This window comes from Leucopleurus acutus (genome assembly GCF_964270905.1).
Source record: "Leucopleurus acutus genome assembly, chromosome: X".
Classification (NCBI taxonomy): domain Eukaryota; kingdom Metazoa; phylum Chordata; class Mammalia; order Artiodactyla; family Delphinidae; genus Leucopleurus; species Leucopleurus acutus.
This window is the reverse complement of record NC_139148.1, coordinates 33,175,079-33,200,336: the sequence shown is the minus strand read 5'-3', so window position 1 is coordinate 33,200,336 and position 25,258 is coordinate 33,175,079. Positions and strand designations below refer to the sequence as shown.

General features: G+C 39.0%; 1 protein-coding gene across 5 annotated transcripts in view; it reads right to left on the bottom strand.

The window, feature by feature from the left end:
- Positions 1–25,258, bottom strand: part of SYTL5 (synaptotagmin like 5) — a gene marked incomplete at both ends in the record, with an annotated part of 99,362 nt that overhangs the window by 55,988 nt on the left and 18,116 nt on the right. For all 5 annotated transcript variants that reach the window (XM_082864467.1, XM_082864470.1, XM_082864469.1 and 2 more), the window contains one exon: positions 12,577–12,786. In XM_082864467.1, coding sequence (XP_082720593.1) covers positions 12,577–12,786 — 210 coding nt within the window. The remainder of the gene's footprint in view (positions 1–12,576; positions 12,787–25,258) is intronic.

Here is a 25,258-nt window from a genome sequence, read left to right as displayed (position 1 = left end):
AGTTCCTTTTACTGATTAGAAGAAGGCTATAACTAATGATTTATAAAATTAAATATGAATGTTGTGATTTCCAGGGTAACCACTAAAAATAAAAATTCATATAATATCTACACTAGTAGAGAGGATAAAATGGAATGAGAAAAATATAGTACTTCAATCAATCTACAAATATAAATAAAAGCAAATATTACAGTAATTGCAATAGAAACAAATGCAAATATTGCAATTACAATGAATATAAGTAGACTAAACTCTATAGTTTAAGAAAAAATATTGTCAAATTAAACTTTAACAATTATATATCATATATGCATAGCAGGTATATGTAGCACATTATACCTACAGCATATATGTATAGCAAATAGTTAAATACATATAACATATAATTTAAAATAGCAGATATGCTATATAGTCTCATCTTAAGCATATGGACACAGGAAGGTTGAAAGGCAAATGGTAAAAAAAAATATACCATGTAAGTATTAATCAAAAGAAACTTGATATCGTTGTATGAATAGCAGACAAAATAGACCTTAAGGCAAAAGCATTTCTAGAGATGAAGGGGGTCATAAAAAAACACTTTCAAATCAGTAAAGACTAACAGCCTAATAGAAAATTTGGCAACATATAAATAGTCATATCACAGAAGAGGAACCCAAGACAGCCAATAAACCTATGAAAAGATGATCAACCTCATTAGTAATCAGAAAAATTCAAATTAAAATCATAATAAGATATCCATTTATATCTACCAGTTGGACAACAATTAAAATTCTTCATGATGCCAAGTGTTGGTAAGATTGTAAAGGAAACTTTTATACAATGTTTGTGGAGTTTAAATTGGTACAACAATTATAAAAAACAACTTATCATCTTATAAGGCTGAAAATGCTCATACCATTTGCTGTTCAGTTTCATTCCTAGGTGCACACCTTACCGGAGCCTTCTCAAACATTTTTGGCAGAGGTCACAGTAAGAAACACAGCTGGTTGCCAGAGGGGAGGGGGGCGAGGGGATGAGTGAATTAGGTGAGGGAGATTTAGAGGGTACAAACTTCCAACTACAAAATAAATGACTCAAGGGATGAAATGTACAGCATGGGGAATATAGTCAATAATAATGTAATATCTTCATATGGTGACAGATGTAAACTAGACTTATGCTGTGCACCAGGAACTAACATAGTGTTGGAGGTCAATTATACTTCAAAATAAACCCCAAACACATAGAAAAAGAGAACAGAATTATGGCTATCGGAGGCAGGGGATGGGGGAAAGGGGAATTGGAAAGAAAAAAGTATGTTTTATACCACAATCCAGAAAAAAACTACACACACACACACACACACACACGTATATATATACTTACATACATATAATTTTATATATGCTGACATTTTCTCTTTCCTTTTTTCCTTAAATGCTGGTCATGACCCGCCAATAGGTCATAACTCACAGTTTAAAAACCTTCCCCAAGGAAACTCTTGTACATGTTTGTTAGGCCATATGTACAAGAATGTCATAGCAGCATTTTTTGTAACATTATTAACTAAAACAACAAAAATCTGCATCAACAAGAAAACAGGTACATTATAGAATGATACAACAGTGAAGATGAACGGAATGGTATTCACATAAACATGGATAGATTTCACAAAAACACGTTGAGCCAAGAGTCACAAAGCTTTTACACAGCAAAGGAAACCATAAACAAGACCAAAAGACAACCCTCAGAATGGGAGAAAATATTTGCAAATGAAGCAACTGACAAAGGATTAATCTCCAAAATTTACAAGCAGCTCATACAGCTCAATAACAAAAAAACAAACAACCCAATCCAAAAATGGGCAGAAGACCTAAACAGACATTTCTCCAAAGAAGACATACAAATGGCCAACAAACACATGAAAGAATGCTCAACATCATTAATCATTAGAGAAATGCAAATCAAAGCTACAATGAGATATCATCTCACACTGGTCAGAATGGCCATCATCAAAAAATCTAGAAACAATAAATGCTGGAGAGGGTGTGGAGAAAAGGGAACCCTCTTGCACTGCTGGTGGAAATGTAAATTGATACAGCCACTATGGAGAACAGTATGGAGGTTCCTTAAAAAACTACAAATGGAACCACCATACGACCCAGCAATGCCACTACTGGGCATAGACCCTGAGAAAGCCGTAATTCAAAAAGAGTCATGTACCACAATGTTCATTGCAGCTCTATTTACAATAGCCCAGAGATGGAAACAACCTAAGTGTCCATCAACAGATGAATGGATAAAGAAGGTGTGGCACATATATAAAATGGAATATTACTCAGCCATAAAAAGAAACGAAATTGAGTTATTTGTAGTGAGGTGGATGGACCTAGAGTCTGTCATACAGAGTGAAGTAAGTCAGAAAGAGAAAAACAAATACTGTATGCTAACACATATATATGGAATCTAAAAAAAAAAAAATGGTCATGCAGAACCTAGGGGCAAGATAGCAGTAAAGATGCAAACCTACTAGAGAATGGACTTGAGGATATGGGGAGGGGGAAGGGTAAGCTGTGACAAAGCGAGAGAGTGGCATGGACATATACACACTACCAAACGTAAAATAGATAGCTAGGGGGAAGCAGCCACATAGCACAGGGAGATCAGCTCGGTGCTTTGTGACCACCTAGAAGGGTGGGATAGGGAGGGTGGGAGGGAGGGAGATGCAAGAGGGAAGAGATATGGTAACATATGTATAACTGATTCACTTTGTTATAAAGCAGAAACTAACACACCATTGTAAAGCAATTATACTCCAATAAGGATGTTAAAAAAAAAAAAAGAATACACACAGTATGATTTCCATTTCTGTAGAATTCAAAAATGAAAAATGAGAAAATATATTACTAGGGATATATCCAAGTAGACAGTAAAACCATAAAGTAAAGCAAGGGAATAAAAAATGCAAAACAAGAATGCTCTCATTCTTAAACTGGGTACTGAATACAGACACTCTTTTATTATTGTCTAAACAGTACAGGCAGAGTGTCTTGATATGTATGACACTTCCATATTAAAAAAAAGTCCCTCTAGTTTATGTAGGTATTAAGATACTAAACCACAGTGAACAGAGCATTCTAAAAACAGGGGAGGGCTCTTGTATATGATTAATAAGTGACTGAAAATAGCATGTCAAGGCACTCAAAACAGCTTCTTACCACCCCCAAAATCTGTGGGTCAGTGTGGGGTTACTCTGATGTGAATCTTTCCCTTGTAACTAGATTATAGAAATTTGTTAAACTAGGATTGATTTTGAAATGACTATGTGGCAACTGCCAATACCCATGAGACCAAAAGATCGCCAAGAACAAGTTGAGGTTTTTGTTCATTGCAATGAAGGAAAACACATGCCATGAAGAACCACAGGAAGTCTCAGTAAGAGGGCGTTTGAAAGGATTTAATATAGAATTTTGGGTTATGTTAGGTAATTTTGGGGAGATTTCAAGGCAACAGGGATTTGCTCTAGATTAGGTGATGTCAGGAAGTGGGGACAACGCTATGACTGGTATCTTAAGTTTTATCAAGAAGATGGGCCAACTAAAAGGCTAAAGCTGTAATTGGTAAGGAGGTAGCAGGAGATTCACACTGGCCAAGAGAGGGGGATGTCTGATACTTTGTGGCTTGACCAGTCACCTTGTTTTGGTCTATGCTTAGACAAGATCATGAAGTATTCTTATTTTCTCTCACTTCATCCTGGTTGCAGAGTGATCGTGTGGGAGGCTGGTGCTCTGAGGTCGTTTATGTCCACCAGGAGAGCCACAGCCTGCCTGTGAGCGCCAGATCAGCTCCCAACAACATCAAGGCCCACATGTAAATGTCACATCAGTTTCCGGATGTCAGGAGCTGTATTTCTCTTCCTCATAACAAAGCACTATATACTTCCTCCTGCACTCTCTGTGTGTATCTTCCAACCATTGGTACTATCCTCTTTTAAGTTACTGAGACTAATATTTTGTCTATTTCAGTTATATTTCATCTGTTTGCAGTAATCACTACAAATTCATCAAAACCACAACCACCAGGTTCCTCCTTTAAAATTACAAAGACTTTCACAAGGACACACAGCAGCATGAAATGTCACCACATGGCACGAATATATATAAGATCAGCTCATCAATATCATATTAGAACTATTTCATTTGGGGGATCTCGGTCATGTCACTTTTATCTTAGGTGTCTTTCTGAGTTCAACTGAGGTGCTAATTAGGAAAAATGATGATTATGACGGTCTTTGTGTTGCATGGCAACTGCCTCAGCTAACATAATCATGTGGAATTTTGTAGGTCTCGTTAAGATAGCAACATGAACTAACTGGCTGTGTCGGGGATCCCTTTCATTCTATTTCTATAGAGTTACTTTTAAAACTAGACCAACAGCAACCAACTTGTTAAAACCAGAAGGGGTTGGAGAAAATGTCAAGGGTTGCTCAGCCCACTGTAAGAGGGAGCCTCCCTCTATCCGTCCTTGCTGTAATCGTTTTCAGTGCTACAGCAATAAAATCTCTTTACTTTTATCCAATCCAAGGTAAATGACAATAAAGGTTGTGTTTCCAACTGATTAGAGAATGAGTCACTTTCTGACTCATTTCATCTCTTAGAGGTCACGGTGGGAATTTCAATTTTATGGTCTATTGAACATGGAGACAGCCCACTGGCACTGCAGCATTCTCTCACAACAAATAAAGGACAGTCACTGCCAATAAAATATCATTCACACTTCCTTTTTGAAAACCACTCCATGAACAGCAAATAAGATACTTCCAGCACTGACAGATACTCTCTGAGACCTCGTAGACTCATAGCTGGAATATTGAAGAAATAATGGTCTCTGTTTTCAGCTTTAAAAAATGAGGAGGGATTTTGTTTATATCAAGTTAAACACTCATCATGTAAATTTCCAGCTGTCACAGATGCTAACAACTATTAATTGTTGTTGTCAATGAGGTGTAAGAACCAATGAGAGCTCTGTTTCTTCCTCTACTTTGAGACAATAATGTAATAAACTCATCTTCCTCCTTAGACTCTGAAACCACTGAGTGTAGTCCATGTTTTATTCATCTTTGTCTCCTTATCCCCTAGTATACCAATAGGTTATCAATAAATGTTGTAGGACGGATGGATGGATGGGTCAAAGGATAGATCAATTGGATAAGTGGATAGTTGGGTTTATTAAGTTATTGTTATACCAATAAAAGAAGTACAAGTGATTCAGAAGTTCTGTATTGATGCATTAACATCTCCTAAGGAGGACATAGAACCTTCCATTTGTTATTATTTATTCTTACACCCTTCTGACAACAACTTGTCTTATACCTTTCAGTGACAGCTGGAAATTTGCTCTGTTCAGAAGGCAAATGTATTTGGCATGTCTCGTGTGTGTGTGTGTGTGTGTGTGTGTGTGTGTGTGTGTGTGTACGTGTATTTTAATTCCATTCTCCTGACAGAAGAAAACCACATTTGTTCCATAACTTGCTTAAGCCTGACATGCTTTAAGTGGGACCCTGCCATTTATTCATTCATTCATTTATCCATTCATTTGCTTATTCATCCATCCATCTAATCATTTAACAAATATTCATTGAGTACCTGCTATAGGGATTCTTTTAGGCACTAGAACTACTTCATTGAACATTATAGATAAAAAACCCGGCCCTCATGGTTATGAAGCTTATATTCTAGTGGAGGAAGAAAGATAATAAATAAGATAAGTAAAGTATATAGCATATAAATATTAAGAGGAAAAAACACAGGAAGGGGTTATGTTAGTTTGGGTAGGCTAACTTCCATAATGAACAACTTGCAAATTCCACTGACTTAACACATTAAAAGTTTCTCTCTATATATATAACCTAATGTTGATCTGACAAGATTTAGGGGAAATTTTGTGTGAATTAGACCCGCAGTTACCATCCATACTGACTAGCAGATGAGTTGATGGCAAAACTTTCCATTAGCAATGCACGAATACACAAGCCCCTTGGGTCTTGTACTGAAAAGAATGTTTCAGTAATTACAACTGGCATTTAGAAATTAAAGACAAAATTACTCTCCCCATACAGAAGCTTGAGGCAACTCCTGATTGATTGAAAGACCCATGAGTCACAGTCCCTAGTTACTGTTGTCTGAGCAAATGAGGGTCCAGGGTGTAGGGAAGAGGTAAACAGTAAGAGAATAAAAAATGGAAATGATTAAATACTAGGGATCAAATAAAAGAATACTGTATAAGAATTGAAGAAATAGTTATTGAGAAATTCCTTAAGTCCTTAGACCCTGCAACTGGAAGGTCAGTCATTTGTTAAAATCCCATTTCCTTTCTTCACTGCCCTGAAATGGCAAACCACACCTTGGCAGAGTCTGGTGGGAAAAGAGCTGGGTGGAAAAAACAAACAGACAAACTTTGATACTTATTCAATCCAACTCTACTAACACACATTCTATCCTCTTAGTGTTCTTATTTCCACTATTCATAATATATAAAATCAATCACCTCTCTTATCTAATAGGTATATTTTGAGACCTTGTAGGACTCTTCCCTAGGAATAAATGTGATCTGAAAACAGATCCGCTTTCTCAGGGACTAAGCCTCCAAGATGGATAAATACAAAGAAAATCACACCTAGGTGTGGTATTAACTGTTAAAAATCCAATGGAAAAGGGGAAAATATTAAAAGTAATTGAAGAAAAATATCATTACCTTCAAAGGAGCAACAGTATATTGACATCTGATTTTTTTAACAGAAACACTGGAAACCAGAAGCCAACGGAATAATATCTTCAAATTACTGAAAGTTAACAACTTCTAACCAAGAATTGAATAAGCTGGCAAAAACATGTTTGGAACTGAGTGAAATAAAGCCATGCTAAGAAAAACAAAACTTGAGAGTATTTATCACTAGGAGAACTTACACTAAAGGAAATGCTAAAGGCTACCCTTTAGGCAGAGGGAAAATTATTCCAGATAGAAATACAGAGATGTAGTAATAAAGAATATAGAGCAACAAGAAGGGTAACTATGTAGTAAATTTAAGTGAATATTGACTACAAAATAATAAGACCTTCTGGGATTAAGTATGTTATAGACTGAATGTAACCCCCCCACAATTCAAATGTTGAAACATAACTCCCAATGTGATGGTATTTGGAGGTGGAGCCTTTGGGAGGTGATTGATCCCCTTATAAAAGAGACCCCAGAGAGCTCCCTTGCCCTTTCTGCCATGTGAGGACACAGTAAGACTATAGCTATGAACCAGAAAGCAGACCCTCACCACACAACAAATCTTCAAGAACCCTGATCTTAGACTTCCCAGTCTCCAGGACTATGAAAAATAAATGGCTGCTGTTTAAAAGCCACCCAGTCTATGGCGTTCTGTTACAGCTGCCTGAATGGACTAGGACAAGCTATATATATCTGTAAGTATAAATACATATGTGTGTATATGTGTGTGCACAGATATAGATAGACATACAGCTATTTAAAATATACAATAGCACTAGGAGGGGAGTAAAGGGAATTAAAGAGTCTCAAGGTCCTGCTATTGTCTTGGAAGTACCAAAAGTACTAATTAATATTAGATTTTAACAAGTCAAGAATGTATGTTGTAATCTCTAGAGTAATCTTTAGATGAGTGATAAAAAATGTATAGATATTAGAGGAGATAAATAGAAAAATACTTAGACAACCTAAATGAAGGCAAATAAGTAGAGATAAAAGAACAGAATAGATGGGACAAAGAGAGAATGAGTAAATGAGAGGCAGATTTTAAGTAAAATATGTGAGTTATTTCATTACTACAAATGGAACATATATACTAATTAAATGACAATTGTCAGACTAGATTTAAAACATGTGCATGCAATTATATGCTGCTTACAAGAGACACACGTTAAACATAAGGAAACAGAGAGGTTGAAAGTAAAGAATAAGGAGGATTTACCAAACATACACTAACCAAAGAAAGCTATTGCAGTCATACTAATTGCAAAGTAAACAAGGAAAAAATCATAACTAGAGATAAGGAAAGATTTTTCATAATTATAAAGGTTTCTGTACATGTGTAAAATCTCATAGTTCTAAATATTTAAGCACTCAAGACTCTAACTTGAACATATATAAAGCAAATAGTATCAAACTAAAAGGAAAAATAGAAAATCCACAATCATTATTGAGAGAGGTTAGTATATATTTCTCTCAATATCAGACAGAATATGTAGATTAAAAAATCAGTAGGGATATGGAAGATTTGGACAAGACAATTAACAAACATCATTAAAACACATAACTAGGATACTCAAATCAATCCTGCAGAATTCATTTTCTTTCAAGGAAACAGGAAATATTTAACAAAACTGACCCTATTCTGGGCCAAATTTCAAATACTGAAACCACACAGAGTATGTTCTCTGACCACAGTGGAATTAAGCTAGAATTCAGTATCAAAAAGGGATATAGAAAATCTCTAGGAAATTATAAATTAAGAAAGACAATCATAAATAATTCATAGTTAAAGAAAAAGATGATGATGGAAATTAGCAAATAGAAAGAATGAAATGAATATCATAAAAATAATTGATATGTGTGGGATGCAGCTAAAGCAGTGAAAACAGGGAAATTCATATCCTTAGATGTATATGTCATAAAAGAACAAAGGCTGGAAAATCAAGTATCTAAATACCTGAATCAAAAAATTGTTAATCAAAAATAAATTCAAAGAAAGTAAAAGAAAAGAAAGAGCAAGGAAGAAACCAATAAAATTGAAAATATACAATATGGCAAGAAAAAAAGATATAAGTATTAGAAAAGATAGTATAATTGTGCAGAAATAAAATCTGAAAGGCACCACAGAAACTGTTATAATTAAGAAGTGATTTAACAAGATTTCTGGATACAGATTAGACTACCCAAATCAATTCGTATTTCTACATGTCAACAACAATTAGAAAACAAAAATTTTAAAAGCATACTATTTATAATAACATAAAAATCAAATACTTGGAATAAATATAATAATGTATAAGACCAGGAAAACTATAAAATATTACTGAGAGAAATTAAAGGCAAATAAATGAAGGGGCACATAGTGTTTGTCGACTGAGAGACTAAATACTGAAAGATATCAAATCTGTCCAAAAGTATCTACTGATGTAATGCAGCCCCTATAAAAATGCCAGTAGGACTTGTTTTCTGGAAAGCTGATTCTAAAACATAGTTGAAAATACCAGAGGCCAATAATACTCAGGGCGTTTTGAACAAAAACAAAAAAGTAGGAAGTCTAGTGGATATAAAATTTTATTATAAAGCTACAATAATGAAAATAATGTGTCATTGGCACAATGTTAGGCATAATAGAGTGTTCAGAAATGATACTTGATTTGCGAAGGTTAACACTGTACAGCAGTGAAAAAATAATCTTCAGTGAATGGTGCTGGTCAAGTAGATACCCATATTAAAATATGAAAATGAAGCCCTAACTAACAGCATCTACAATCTAGTTGGAACTCATTTTTGTAAGTGTAAAGATAAAAGCTAAAATAATAACAATTACAGAAGATCACATGGGAGAATATTTTCATCATTTGGGAGTTAGAAAAAGTTTTGTTTTGTTTTTTTAAACAGAACACAGAAAAAAAAATCCCACTTATCTCATATAGGAAAAGATGAACAAATTGAGTTATGAAAACTTAGAGATTTCTATTAATCAATGGCACCAGTAAGAGAAGAAAAAGGCAAATCAGAAGTTGGGGAAAAATATCTCCAACACAAGGAACCAACACTGTTTGTATGCAGGATATATAAAGAACTCCTTCACACTAGTCAATAAAAGACTGACAATCTAATAGAAAAAAGAGATCTGAACTAGTACTTCACAAAAAAGGATGTTCAGATGGTCAATAAACATATGAAAATACCTTCATTCTCAATAGTAATAAAGAAAAATGCAAAGTAATCTACTGCACACCCAACAAAATTATGAAAATAGAAAAACAAAAAACAGGGTAGGTAAAAATATAAAGTAATCAACTTCCAGGCATTGCTAGTGAGAGGATAACCTGGAACAACCTATAAGTTATAAAACAGTGAAAATAAGTAGACAAGTGCAACAAAAATGGATGTCTCACAAACATACTGTTGACCAAAAGTACTTAGAAACAAACAAACACACCCTGTATGAGTCAATTTATATAAAATATAAAAAAGTCAAAGTTAATCTATGGTGTTAGCAGGAGAGTATTTATACCTGGGGAATAAGAAGGGACTAGTGTTTGCGAGGAGGAAGAAGAAAGGTTTCTGGGGTGTTACTAATGTTCTATTTCTTCATCTGAATGATAGTTACACAGAAATTGTGATGATTTGCAAAGCTGCACGCCACTGCTTCTCAACCCCAAGTGACTTTTGCTCTTCAGGGGACATTTGGCAATGTCTGGGGGAACTTTTCATTGTTACCACTAGAAAAGGGCGGAGTGCTACTGGCGTCTAACGGGTAGAGGCCAGGGATGCTGCTAAACATCTTATAGTCCACAGGACAGCCCCTCCCCCTCCCTCCTCCACAAAGAATCATATTGTCCACAATATCAGTGACGTTGAAACTGAGAAATCCTGTTGTACACTTGTCATTTGTGCCCTTTTGTGTAAGTTAACTCTAGTTTTTAAAGAAAAGCCATGTGCATGTTTTTTATTCATAAACAGAAAGGATGCTAGCCTCTTTCCAAGTTTTCCTCTTTCTATTCATTTGCTTCTTGTTAATTTGATTTGTTGTCCTCTAGTGGTCACTAAGGGTGGAGAGGGACAAATGCTCCCGCAAAATTGTATACAAGCAAAACTATAATTGAGGAAATTCTGTCCATTAATTGTTTCCTCTATAACTCATTATTTGACTATACTGGAAGAACCTTTATATCCAACTCTGAAATGCCAAGTAAACGAAAGCAGAATTGGAGAAAGCATTATCCCACACAGAAACAAATTTTCTAGGAAGAGTCCAGGGTCTAAAAGAGCAACTTCTGCATTACTTACATGAGTCACAGATGTATCATGTTTCTTTTAAGTAGAAAGCAAAGTGCATCATTGATGCTGTTCTGTATATGTATATGGAGAAATATCCAAAGTAAATACTTTGATTTCATGGGAAAAACAGGAAAGTACCCAGGATTATTTCTGCGTCTTGATTTGCAGATGACTAAACTCAGTTTAGAAAAAGAACACCAATATCAACAAAAGCTACGTTGCAACACATTATGTCAATGATTCCATCAGTGCTCATTCCCCCAGATCTGGTAAATGATGTTTGCCAATGACTAAGAGGCAAGTATGAAGAGGAATTTATGCGAGACAAAGAACTGAAGATGGTTGCTTAGGTAAATCAAAGTAATGTATCCAAAGAAAGAAACGAGATAACTTAAATGGTTCATTTCTTTAGAGCTGCTTATCTCAATGTAGTGTGGAAACATAGTATGAACTGCTCAATTTATGATCAATTTTATGAAAAAGTACAGGAGAAATAACATTGGTTAGATAATGCAATCAGTGAACACAGGAGACCTCAACAGAACACAGTCGTCCTCATTCAGAGAAGTTGGAAATGAAGGTCACTCACTCTTACTACTAAACTATTCACTTTTCCTCCCAAGATAGCCTCTTAACTCCTATAAGAGAATGAGTTAGTGAGGATAAAAGATAAACCAAACCCAACCAAACCAGGTAAACCTGATGTGATGCCAGCATCCCCGACCTCAACCACAGGAAAGAGAGGTCAACATGGAGTTGCCTGGAGATGAGATTATTACGTGCCATCCAGAGCAGAAGAGATGAAGGGACCTTGGGAGGGAGAAAACGTACCAGTTGATCCAGGGTCAGATTTCTTAAAAGGATGGAGCTTGGCATGCCCAAGGAGTAGTAGAGACCTTATCGTGCTTGGACTCCAGTTCAACTGAACTTAGAAAACAATGACTCTTGATGTGCACCCTGGCTGGCAGACTGAAACCCACAGCCATGACATTCCCGCAGGCTAAACACGGAGGCGAATGATAAAGCTGTCTCCCTTCACCCTTTCTCAACAACTAGGTTGGGAGGAAATTCAGGGGCTACTTCAGCTGATGTGAAGAGCAGGCTGGATATTTGATACTCATCTTGCCAGTCACCCCAAATGTCTAAGAATGTCTCAAGGGCAACTGTCTGTGCCTTCTGAGAAGCCACGTGGAGCCAGGTATGGCTCTAAGAAAGCCAGAGGGTGGTTTTCAGATGCAGCAAGAGACCATGTTCTGTGAGGCTTCCAGTTGTACTGTGTTTTATAGTTTAAAAAAATAAGCATATTGTTCCGTTTTTGTCTGTCTGTCCCTTCCTCTCTCTCTCTCTGTCTCTCTCTCTCTCTCACACACACACCACACCCTGCCAAGGCAGTGCTGAGCCTGTGGCTGGGCTACACTTTTAGTTCTACTCTCTATCCCTAGCTTTTAAATACTCTTCTTCCTTCTTGCTTTCCCCCACTCCAAACCCTTCAGTCATCAAAACTGACTTTCCACACAAAGGCAAGAAACTCACGCGACTTTGGCACAGACGGTGCAGCGCCAGCTTCCATCAAGGCCTGAGACCCGGCACTGGCTGCACACTCTGAGTGAGCAGGCCTGGCACGGGTCTCCGCGGTCGAATATCAAGCCCAGGTTTCTCTGACAGTGAGCACAGACCCTGCTGGTCTCTTGCTGAGTCTTCCCACTTCTACGTTTTGCTTCCAAAAGTTCACTTTTCAGCTTCCTGGAGGAAGAGAAAAAAAATCACTTACAAAATTCCCCGAAAACAAACCAGAGGAGCAGAGCTATCTTCATTTAAGGGGTGCTTTCATTTGCAAGAATATTTGAAAGAATCAAGGAGTTAGAGTCAAATGACTCAAAAAACACAATTTCTCCCTCCAGGATCAATAATCCTTTGATCTCAGTAGTGGAAAAACATAATGTTTCTGTTTTAATTTGACATCTTCCACTAGCACTACTATTTTGCTATTAGTATTTATTTACATTCTACTCTATCTTCTCCAGGGTATCCTTGATACCATAACATGGGAATACAACCCCAGTCTACAGGCATGCACAATACCATGTTCTCTCCTTGCCTAGATATATTACGTGAGGCGAGAGTGTGAAATCAAGCTTGGCAACATGGGTACTTTCCTTAAGAGAGCCAATGAAGAGTTTGCTGCAAAGACACTGTCCATCATTTCAGGTCAAAATGCTTCCGCTTAACATATGAGGGTTTCCAACAACTTCCACTGACCTGGGGGCTCTGCTATTAGATATGCCTTTCTTTGAATAGAGGTTCCATCATGAATTAGTTGTTCAACCTTAAACAATGATTTACCCACTCAACTTCAGTCTCTTCAGTTCTAAACTGGGAGTATTAACATTCTACTGGGACTGTTTTTTTTATGTTTTGTTTTTTGTTTTTTTGCAGTACGCAGGCCTCTCACTGCTGCGGCCTCTCCCGTTGCGGAGCACAGGCTCCAGACGCGCAGGCTCAGCGGCCATGGCTCACGGGCCCAGCCGCTCCGCGGCATGTGGGATCTTCCCGGACCGGGGCACGAACCCGTGTCCCCTGCATCTGCAGGCGGACTCTCAACCACTGCGCCACCAGGGAAGCCCAACATTCTACTGGGACTGTTTTTAAGATTAAATGAGAAGATGCTGGACTAGGAGGATGCGGAATTCACATCTCCGCACAACTAGGGCACCTCACAGGCACCAGTTGGGGACCACGGACACCTAAGGGGACAGGAGGAACCCCCTAGCAACCAGGTAGGACGTGGGGAGTGGGGGGTAGTGAGGGGGAGTGAAGGGGGAGGAGAAGTGGAGGCAGGACAAGACCAGCGCCCCTGAGGGGTGGCTGTGGGAGGGGAAGGGATCCCACACCCGAAGGGGGAAATTGGGGGACCACTGGAAGGGCAGAGGATCAAAAGGGGGCGTGGCCAGGTTTCCACTGCCCACTTGGGCCCCCGGGAGCCTGCTGAGATCCTCTGCCCACCAAGGCCGCCTCTAGCCACGCAGGTCCTGAGGGAGTGGGAGGGAGGGAAGGGGGAGCAAAAGTAAAGGCCGGACCAACAGGACCAACACACCGGAGGGGCGGCTGGGGGAGGGGAGGAGTTCCTACACCCAGCGGGATCCACTCACAGGTTAGGGGTCCAGCGGGGAAGGAGGAGAACAGAAGGGTGCGTGGGGGGGGGGGGGTAGTGGAGGAACGGAAGGGAATGCAGCCAGCGCTTTCCCTATCCACTTAGGCACCAGGGAGCCTGTTGGGCTCCGGGGCCTAATCCTCTGCCCTCTGGAGCCTCCCCCGTGCCGTGCAGAGCCCAAGCCCACCCCTACACGCCCACCCAGGGCCCTACTGCTGCACTCAGAGACCCCATCCAACACTATGCCTAAACCCCACCCACACACCCTCACTCAGGGCCCTACCTCCCAACTCCGGAACTCCACACTCCAGAAGCCCTCCTCTCCACGTGCTGCCTCTCCCCTTCCCTGCAGGTCCTAAGCAGAGGCCCCGCCCCACGCTTGAACTTTGCCCTGCCTAGGCTCCGCCCCCAAGGCCTTTTCCGGCTGTGGTCCTGAGCCTGGGCCCTGACCCAGGCTCAAACGTCACCCCAGCCACCCCCATGCAGGTCCCGCCCCACCCTAGACCCCACCCCTGCCTAAGTTCCACCTCCCACCTAAACTCCTCCCGCCACAGCCAAGGCTTCCCCCCCGCCCCCCCCCCCCCCCCCCGTTTTTCCTCTTTTAGATTAGGGCTCTGTTTTACCTTGCTGATTTCTTTATATTTTTACTTTTTCTAATAAATCTTTTATTTTTCTAATTTTATTTTATTCTTTATACTTTGTTATTGTTCTGCTCCTTTTGGCTTGTTCGCCTTTGTTTTTTCCTCTTTCTGTTGTGGTTTTATTTTACCTTGTTGCAGTTGTTTCAATTATATTTTAATTTTTCCTGATATATGTTTTATCTTTCTAATTTTATTTTATTTTTTATTCTTTGTTATTGTATTGCTCCTTTTTTCTTTTTATTTTTTTGGCATGCCACATGACTTGCAGGATCTTGGTTCCCAGGCCGGAGGTCGGGCCTGAGCTCCTGTGGTAGGAGCTCCGAGTCCAAACCACTGGACTAACAGAGAACCTCAGACCCCAGGGAATATTAATCGGAGTGAGGTCTCCCAGAGGTCCTCATCTCAGCACCAAGACCAGGCTCTATCCAACTGCCTGCAAACGCCAGTGCTGGACGCCTCAGGCCAAACAACCACTAAGACAGGAGAACAGCCCCACCCATTAAGAAACAAAAAAGAAACGACAAAAAAATACGTTACAGATGAAGGAGCAAGGTAAAAACCTACAAGACCAGATAAATGAAGATGAAATAGGCAACCCACTTGAAAAAGAATTCAGAGTAATGAGAATAAAGATGATCCAAAATCTCAGAAACAGAATGGAGAAAATACAAGAAATGTTTAACAAGGATCTACAAGAACTAAAGAGCAAACAAACAGTGACGAACAACACAATAATTGAAATTAAAAATACTCTAGGAGGAAACAATCGCAGAATAACTGAGGCAGAAGAATGGATAAGTGAACTGGGAGAAAAAATGGTAGAAATAACTGCCGGGAGCAGAATAAATAAGAAAGAATGAAAAGAATTGAGGACAGTCTCAGAGATCACTGGGACAACATTAAACCCACCAACATGCAAATTACAGGGTTCCTAGAAGAAGAAGAGAAAAAGACAGAGTCTGACAAAATATTTGAAGAGATTATAGTTGAAAACGTCCCTAACATGGGAAAGGAAATAGTCAATCAAGTCCAGGAAGCACAGAGAGTCCCATAAAGGTTAATCCAAAGAGAAACACGCCAAGACACACTTTAAACAAGCTATCAAAAATTAAATACAAAGAAAAAATATTAAAAGCAGCAAGGGAAAAGTAACAAATAACATACAAGGGAATCCCCATTAGCTTAACAGCTGATCTTTCAGCAGAAACTCTGCAAGCCAGAAGGGAGTGGCAGGACATATTTAAAGTGATGAAAGGGAAAAACCTACAACCAAGATTACTCTACCCAGCAAGGATCTCATTCAGATTCGATGGAGAAATCAAAAGCTTTACAGACAAGTAAAAGCTACAATAATTCGGCACCACCAAACCAGCTTTACAACAAATGCTAAAGGAACTTCTCTAAGCGGGATACACAAGAGAAGAAAAAACCAACAAAAACAAAAGCAAATCAATTAAGAAAATGATAATAGGAACATACATATTGATAATCACCTTGAATGTAAATGGATTAAATGCTCCAACCAAAGGACACAGGTTGAATGGATACAAAAACAAGACCCTTATATATGCTGTCTACAAGAAACCCACTTCAGACCTAGGGACACATACAGACTGAAAGTGAGGGGATGGGAAAAGGTATTCCATGCAAATGGAAATAACAAGAAAGCTGGAGTAGCAATACTTACATCACATAAAATAGACTTTAAAATAAAGATAGTTACAAGAGATAAGGAAGGACACTAGGACACTACATAATGATCAAGGGATCAACCCAAGAAGAAAACATAACGATTATAAATATTTATGCACCCAACATAGGAGCACCACAATACATAAGGCAAATGCTAACAGCCATAAAAGGAGAAATCGACAGTAACACAATAGAGGGGTACTTTAACACCCCACTTACACCAACAGACAGATCATCCAGACAGAAAATAAATCAGGAAACACAAGTTTTAAATGACACAACAGACCAGATAGACTTAACTGATATTTTTAGGACATTCCCCCCTGAAAGCAGAAGAATATACTTTCTTCTCAAGTGCACACAGAACATTCCCCAGAATAGATCACATCTTGGGTCACAAATCAAGCCTTGGAAAATTTAAGAAAATTGAAATAGTATTGAGCATCTTTTCCGACCACAACGCTATGAGATTAGAAATCAATTACAGGGGAGAAAAACAGAAAAAAAACACAAATACATGGAGAGAAACAGTGCCCTGCTAAATAACCAAGAGATCACTGAAGAAATCAGAGATAATCAAAAAATACCTAGAAACAGGGCTTCCCTGGTGGCGCAGTGGTTGAGAGTCCGCCTGCCGATGCAGGGGGTGTCCCGGTCTGGGAAGATCCCACATGCCGCGGAGCGGCTAGGCCCGTGAGCCATGGCCGCTGAGCCTGCGCGTCTGGAGCCTGTGCTCCGCAACGGGAGAGGCCGCAGCAGTGAGAGGCCTGCGTACCACAAAAAAAGAAAAACAAAAAAGAAACCGAGAAACAAATGACAACAAAAACACGACAATCCAAAACCTATGGGACGGAGCAAAAGAAGTTCTAAGAGGGAAGTTCATAGCAATTCAAGTTCTCCTCAAGAAACAACAAAAATCTCAAATAAACAATCTAATCTTATACCTAAAGGAACTAGAGAAAGAAGAACAAACAAAACCCAAAGTTAGTTGAAGAAAAGATATCATAAAGATCAGAGCAGAAATAAATGAATTAAAAACAAAGAAACAACAGCAAGATCAATAAAACTAAAAGCGGGTTCTTTGAGAAGATAAACAAAATTGGTAAACCGTTAGCCAGACTTATCAAGAAAAAAAAGGAGAGGACTCAAATCAATAAAATTAGAAATGAAAAAGAAGAGATTACAACTGACACTGGAGAAATACAAAAGATCGTAAGAGACTACTACAAGCAACTGTATGCCAATAAAATGGACAACCTGGAAGAAATGGACAAATTCTTGGAAAAGTACAACCTTCCAAGACTGAACCAGGAAGAATTCGAAAATATAAACAGACCAACCACAGGTAATGAAATTGAAACTGTAATTAAAAATCTTCCAACAAACAGAAGTCCAGGACCAGATGGCTTCACAGGCAAATTCTATCAAACATTTAGAGAAAAGGTAACACCTATCCTTCCCAAACTCCTGCAAAAAATTGCAGAGGGAGGAACACTCCCAAACTCATTCTACAAGGCCACCACCACCTGGATACCAAAACCAGACAAAGGTATTAAAAACAAAGAAAATTATAGACCAATATCATTGAAGAACATAGGCACAAAATTCCTCAACAAAGTACTAAGAAACAGAATCCAACAATACATTAAAAGGATCATACACCATGATCAAGTGGGATTTATCCCAGGGATGCAAGGATTCTTCATTATACACAGAACAATCAATGTGATACACCATATTAACAAATTAAAGAATAAAAACCATGTGATCATCTCAATAGATACAGAAAAAGCTTTTGACAAAATTCAACACCCATTTATAATAAAAACTCTCCAGAAAGGAGGTGTAGAGGGAACCTACCTCAACATAATGAAAGCCATATATGACAAATCCACAGAAAACATCATTCTCAATGGTAAAAAACTGAAAGCATTGCTTCTAAGATCAGGAACAAGACAAGGATGTCCACTCTCACCAGTATTATTCAACATAGTATTGGAAGTCCTAGCCACAGCAATCAGAGAAGAAAAAGAAATAAAAGGAAAACAAATTGGAAAAGAAGAAGTAAAACTGTCACTGTTTGCCGATGACATGACACTATACACAGAAAATCCTAAAGATGCCACCAGAAAACTACTAGAACTAATCAATGAATTTGGTAAGGGTGCAGGATACAAAATTAATACACAGAAATCTCTTGCATTCCGATACACTAACAATGCAAGATCAAAATGAGAAATCAAGGAAACAATCCCATTTACCATCACAACAAAAAGATTAAAACACCTAGGAATAGACCTACCTAAAGAGGCAAAAGACCTGTACTCAGAAAACTATAAAACACTGATGAAAGAAATCAAAGATAACATAAACAGATGGAGAGATATACAGTGCTCCTGGATTAGAAGAATCAATATTGTGAAAATGACTGTACTACCCAAAGCAATCTACAGGTTCAGTGCAATCCATATCAATTACCAATGGCATATTTCACAGAAGAAGAAATTTTACACTTTGTATACAAACACAAAAGACCCTGAATAGCCAAAGCAATCTTGAGAAAGAAAAATGGAGCTGGAGGAATCAGGCTCCATGACTTCAGACTATACTACAAATCTACAGTAATCAAGACAGTATGGTACTGGCGCAAAAACAGAAATATAGATCAATGGAACAGGATAGAAAGCCCAGAGATAAACCCACACACATATGGTCACCTTATCTTTGATAAAGGAGGCAGGAATGTACAGTGGAGAAAGGACAGCCTCTTCAATAAGTGGTGCTGGGAAAACTGGACAGGTACATGTAAAAGTATGAGATTAGATCACTCCCTAACACCATATACAAAAATAAGCTCAAAATGGATTAAAGACCTAAATGTAAGGCCAGAAACTATCAAACTCTTAGAGGAAAACAGAGGCAGAACACTCTATGACATAAATCACAACAAGATCCTTTTTGACCCACCTCCTAGAGTAAGGGAAATAAAAACAAAAATAAACAAATGGGACCTAATGAAAGATAAAAGCTTTTGCACAGCAAAGGAAACCATAAACAAGAGCAAAAGACAACCCTCAGAATGGGAGAAAATATTTGCAAACGAAGCAACTGACAAAGGATTAATCTCCAAAATCTATAAGCAGCTCATGCGGCTCAATATCACAAAAACAAACCACCCAATCCAAAAATGGGCAGAAGACCTAAATAGACATTTCTCCAAAGAAGATATACAGCTGGCCAACAAATACATGAAAAGATGTTCAACACCACTAATCATTAGAAAAATGCAAATCAAAACTACAATGAGGTATCACCTCACACCAGAGAATGGCCATCACCAAAAAATCTAGAAACAATAAATGCTGGAAAGGGTGTGGAGAAAAGGGAACCTCCTGCACTGCTGGTGGAAATGTGAATTGGTACAGCCACTATGGAGAACAGTATGGAGGTTCCATAAGCAACTAACAATAGAACTACCAAATGACCAAGCAATCCCACTACTGGGCATATACCCTTAGAAAACCATAATTCAAAAAGAGTCATGTACCACAATGTTCATTGCAGCTCTATTTACAATAGCCAGGACATGGAAGCAACCTAAGTGTCCCTTGACATATGAATGGATAAAGAAGATGTGGCACATATATACAATGGAATATTACTCAGCCATAAAAAGGAACAAAATTGAGTTATTTGTAGTGAGGTAGATGGACCTAGAATCTGTCATACAGACTGAAGTAAGTCAGAAGGAGAAAAACAAATACCGTATGCTAAAACATATAAAAAGCGGTACTGATGAACCTAGTGGCAGGGCAGGAATAAAGACGCAGATGTAGAGAATGGACTTGAGGGCAAGGGGAAGCTGGGATGAAGTGAGAGAGTGGCATGGACATGTATACACTACCAAATGTAAAATAGATAGCTAGTGGGAAGCAGCCGCATAGCACAGGGAGATCAGCTCGGTGCTCTGTGTCCACCTAGAGGGGTGGCACAGGGAGGGTGGGAGGGAGATTCAAGAGGGAGGGGACATGGAGATATATGTATACATATAGCTGATTCACTCTGTTATACAGCAGAAACGAACACAACAATGTAAAGCAAATATACTCCAGTAAAGATGTATTTTTAAAAAAAAGTACTGTTTCCCAACTCTCATCCCCACAGATTCTGGTATAATCGGTTTGAGATGTGGCCCATGCAATGATTTTTTTTAAAGCTTCCCTATGTATTCTAATGCACTGCCAGATTTGGAAAACACTCCTCTAGGAGAAAGGTTCACTCCCACTTAAATGCTTCACAGACATGCCATTCTTTTGTTATCCAGCTCCATTCCCTCCTTCAATACATTTCCAGAACAAACCAAAAACAGACAAACAAAAATACCCCCAGACATCCCAGGATCATCACACACATCTCATATCACCTCCTTCTACACTTGTGGTTCTCTGCTTTGTTATACCCAACTAGATTAGCATCTCCCCAAAGGCGGGAGCGATGGCTTTAGTTTCTTATATATACTGCTCAGGACTCAATTGTGCGGTAGATCATAAGATCCTTAAATGTTTAAAACTATTACCTCTTTTGGGCCTTCAAAGTAGTTTATGAGATGTTATAAGCCTCATGTTAAAGATAGTAAGCAGTAGAGATAAAATCAGAAAGCAAGTCTTTGAACTCCTAGCCTAATGAGAGATTCATAAATGGAGAATTTTAAAAGTGAGGTTTCCAAAAACCTATGGTTCTTTGTCTCACTCATTCATCCAGTGAGCATTTATTGAGTGCCTGTTGTGTGCTAGGCATTCTGTACTTCACATACGAAAATGAGTCAAAACAGGACACCTACTAAGGACTCCCAGTATCCTTGATGTCAGTCAAGAAGAGGACAAATGATGCAAGATGATTCATCTGCTGCAACAGGCAGCCATACAGGGCACTCTTAAGTCCTCACTCTAGGATAAACAACAAGGTCCTACTGTACAGCACAGGGAACTATATTCCACATCCTGTGATAAACCATAATGGAAAAGACTATAAAAAAGAATATATATATATATATATATATATATGTATATATGTATAACTTAATCACTTTGCTGTACAGTAGAAACTAACACAACATTGTAAATCAGCTGTACTTCAATTTTTAAAAGAAACTAAAAATATAGTGGCCATATGATCCGGCGTTCCCATTCCTGGGCATATATCTGGAAAAGATGAAAACTCTAATTTGAAAAGACACATGCACCCCAGTGTCTACAGCAGCACTATTTACAATACACAAGACATGGAAGCAACCTAAATATCCCTTGACAGATTAATGGATAAAGAAGATGTGATACACACACACACACACACACACACACACACACACACACACACACACACAATGGAATACTACTCAGCCATAAAAAAGAATAATGCCATTGGCAGCACCTAGAGATTACCATACTGAGTGAAGTAAGTCAGAAAGACAAATACCATTTGATATCACTTATACATGGAATCTAAAATATGACACAAATGAACTTATTTATGAAACAGAAACAGACTCACAAACATAGAAAACAAACTTATGGTCACCAGAAGGAAAAGAGCCTGGGGGAGGGATAAATTAGGAGTTTGATGTTAGCATATAGAAACTATGGTACTATATATAAAATAGATAAACAATAAGGTCCTACTGTATAGCACAGGGAACTATATTCAATATCCTGTAATAAACCATAATAGAAAAGAAAAAAAGAGTCCTCACTCTCTTGTCCAACTGAACACAAATGACCAGAACCCACAACACATGCTTTTCTAATCCCTTATTTAGAGCTTACAAAGCATCTTTATGTCCTTTTTTCATGAGCAGCTGGCTCCTGAAATTGAGTGTAAGAAAAGTTCCACACAATTTACTTTTGAAAACCTGTAAAGGCTACAAGTTTTAAAATAACAGGATGAGTTCTCATTTGAAGATTGCAGTTGTATTATTTGGAAGAGCATAACAGACCTTTAAACACCTCAGGGCACAGGAGAAATAAAACACTGCCTGTAACAATTCCTGCAACAATGATAACGAAACACCTGATCAAAATGAGGAAAACAAAGAACGCTCCTAGACTGAGTCCTATCCCAGTAGGCTGGTGGGCCAAAGAATAAGGAACTGAGAACAGGAGGTATTGCAGGGCACTCCAAGAGGCTAATTCTCTTCCGGAAATAAATTCTACGATCAGGTGCCTGAAGTTTAACCACTTAGCAGCTCCTTACCTACAGTGGGCGAGACCACTTGGAGAAATTATGGCCATAAAGTCAAACATTTATATTGCATCTTTCTTTGTGTTCTATTCACAGGACTTTATTTAGCAATTGGGTTTCACCGAGCTCCCAGTTCTAGAGTCTGAAAAGACTTGGGACTCTGTATAAATCAGGCCACAGGGAAGCAAGAACTTCAAGGTCCAAACACACCAACTGGGAATTCCTAAGGCAATTGGTGTTAATTGTCCCACATATCCTGAGAGCTAACTCTGAGACTATGGAAAAAGCTGGGGAGAATTCCATAGGCCGGCATCAAATATTAAGCACATCGACTCAAGAAAATGCATAACCTAAAAGTTGAGAATTGTTTTATTTGGCAGATTTTCTGAGGATTTAAGCCCAGGAGGCAGCCTCTCAGATAGCTCTGAGGGGCTGCTCAGAAGAGGGAAAGGAGGACTCAGGAAATATAGAAGTTTTGCAAAACACAAAAAAACAAACACACAAACAAAAAACAGGTAGTCGGAACATCAAAAGATTACCGTTAAGTAAAGTAAACCAACCACACATCTCAAGTTAATGAATTTAGCGGTGTTCTATGTATGGGAAGATGCAAGAGTCCGGGCTCCTTGAAATCATTCCTTTGATATGCACCTTAGCTACGTAGGGCCAGTATCCAGTTCCTTCCCATCCTGAGTCCCAGCTTACTGGTTTTTCAAATCTCTGAGAAATTGACCTAATTCAATCATATCTAGGATAATTTCACCTTAAATGGACACAACGATTTTCAGACGCTCAAGAAGAAGAGGAAGGATAATGGGAGGGTAACGCAGCCAGGAAAAGAAAGTGTGCAATTGGAGAATAAGTACCAAGGAGAAAGGGAAGTACAGGGAGCTAGGAGAGAGGAACAGGATGGAAGATGTCTCTTTCCTCTGCTTTACTAGCCCCCACTCACAAAGCAAGGTGGACCTCATTTGGTTCCTGCATTGCTGGTCCAGTCTCAGGAAGGTATCTGAGAAAGGTGAGTTTCTGGGCTGTAAGTATTAGGGGAAACACTGACTGAAACTGCCCACCCTGGCCAGGCACCACAGTAACCATCTGCATGAGTTATTTTACAACAGGAGATCCTGGTAAGGAATACAGAACAAGCCACCACCAACCGGAAGAATTCGGGAAAGGTCAAAAGGAGATGAAAGGAGACACCAGTCCATATGTCCTACCAACCTCCCAGAATCCTCCTTGCTGGAATTCATCTTGGCTGAGGGATGTGTGCACCACCAGCAAGGACCCTGAGTCCGAATGACTGGCCAAAGACAACCCGGAAACTAACCCCATCACCATAAAACCCGAGACTGTGAGCCACGTGGCAGAGCAGTTCTCCTGGGTTCCCTTACCCTGCTGCTCTCCGCCCAGGCGCCCCTTCCCAATAAAGTCTCTTGCTTTGTCAGCACGTGTGTCTCCTCGGACAATTCTTTTCCAAATGTTAGACAAGAGCCTACTCTCGGGCCCTGGAAGGGGTCCCCCTTCCTGCAACATAAGCACAGTATCTGTTCATCTCTCTCATCCACATAAGCTAGAAATGCTTCTGGTTCCAAGTAACAGGCTTAAAAAATTGGTTTCATTTCTTCCCCCCACATACGAGAAATCCAGAATTAGGTAGTTGCTTGTATTAGCTCAGCTGCAAAATCAGGTCATTAAGAATTCATTTCATTCTGATGGTCCCCTATCTTCAAGGTATGGCTCATCATTCTTATGTAAAATGGCCAGGCATCTTCAGCAGAGCATCCAACTTTAAGGCAGGAAGAATAGGGAGGGCGTGTCAGTTACACCTGTATCTTAATAGAAAAGGAAAAATCGATTCAGAATTCCTTCCATCAAGAAGGACTTCCCTAATGAAGTCCTCCTTAGGTTCCCTTGACCAGACACTGTCACAGCATCACCATTAGCATGGTTTATCACAAACCCTCTTCTTTGCATGAAGAATGGCAATGTCCCAAATAGTGTGTACTCTGTAAGTTTGAGTCCTGGTCTGAGGATGCCATGAAATAGAGTCCCTAGCCATCTTGTTATGGACATGTAGCATGAGATACAAATAAAGCTTCATTGTTATAAGGCGCTAAGAATTTGGGGCTGTTCTTACAGCATCATTTCGCGTGCCCTGACTCATCAATGTATAGCCTAGTTCTTCATCTAGCTGGCTTCGATGTATTCTTTTCTTTCAGCTTTACTGCTGTTCCCCCAGAGTGGCTTTCTCTGGTTACCAAATCTACCACAGATTCCCATCTTATTCTAACTCAGAGAACTGTGCTCTTTTTCTTTACAGCACTTACCATAATTTTTAATTGTACATTTATTTGGCTGTTTTTACTGGTTTAATGTCTTGCCAACTCCTCTGTAATCTCCACAAGGGTAAGACTGTATCTGTTTTGTTCAGCTTTGCATTTTATAGCACATAAGCAGTGCTGGGAACATAACAGCTATCATTTAATTGAATGAG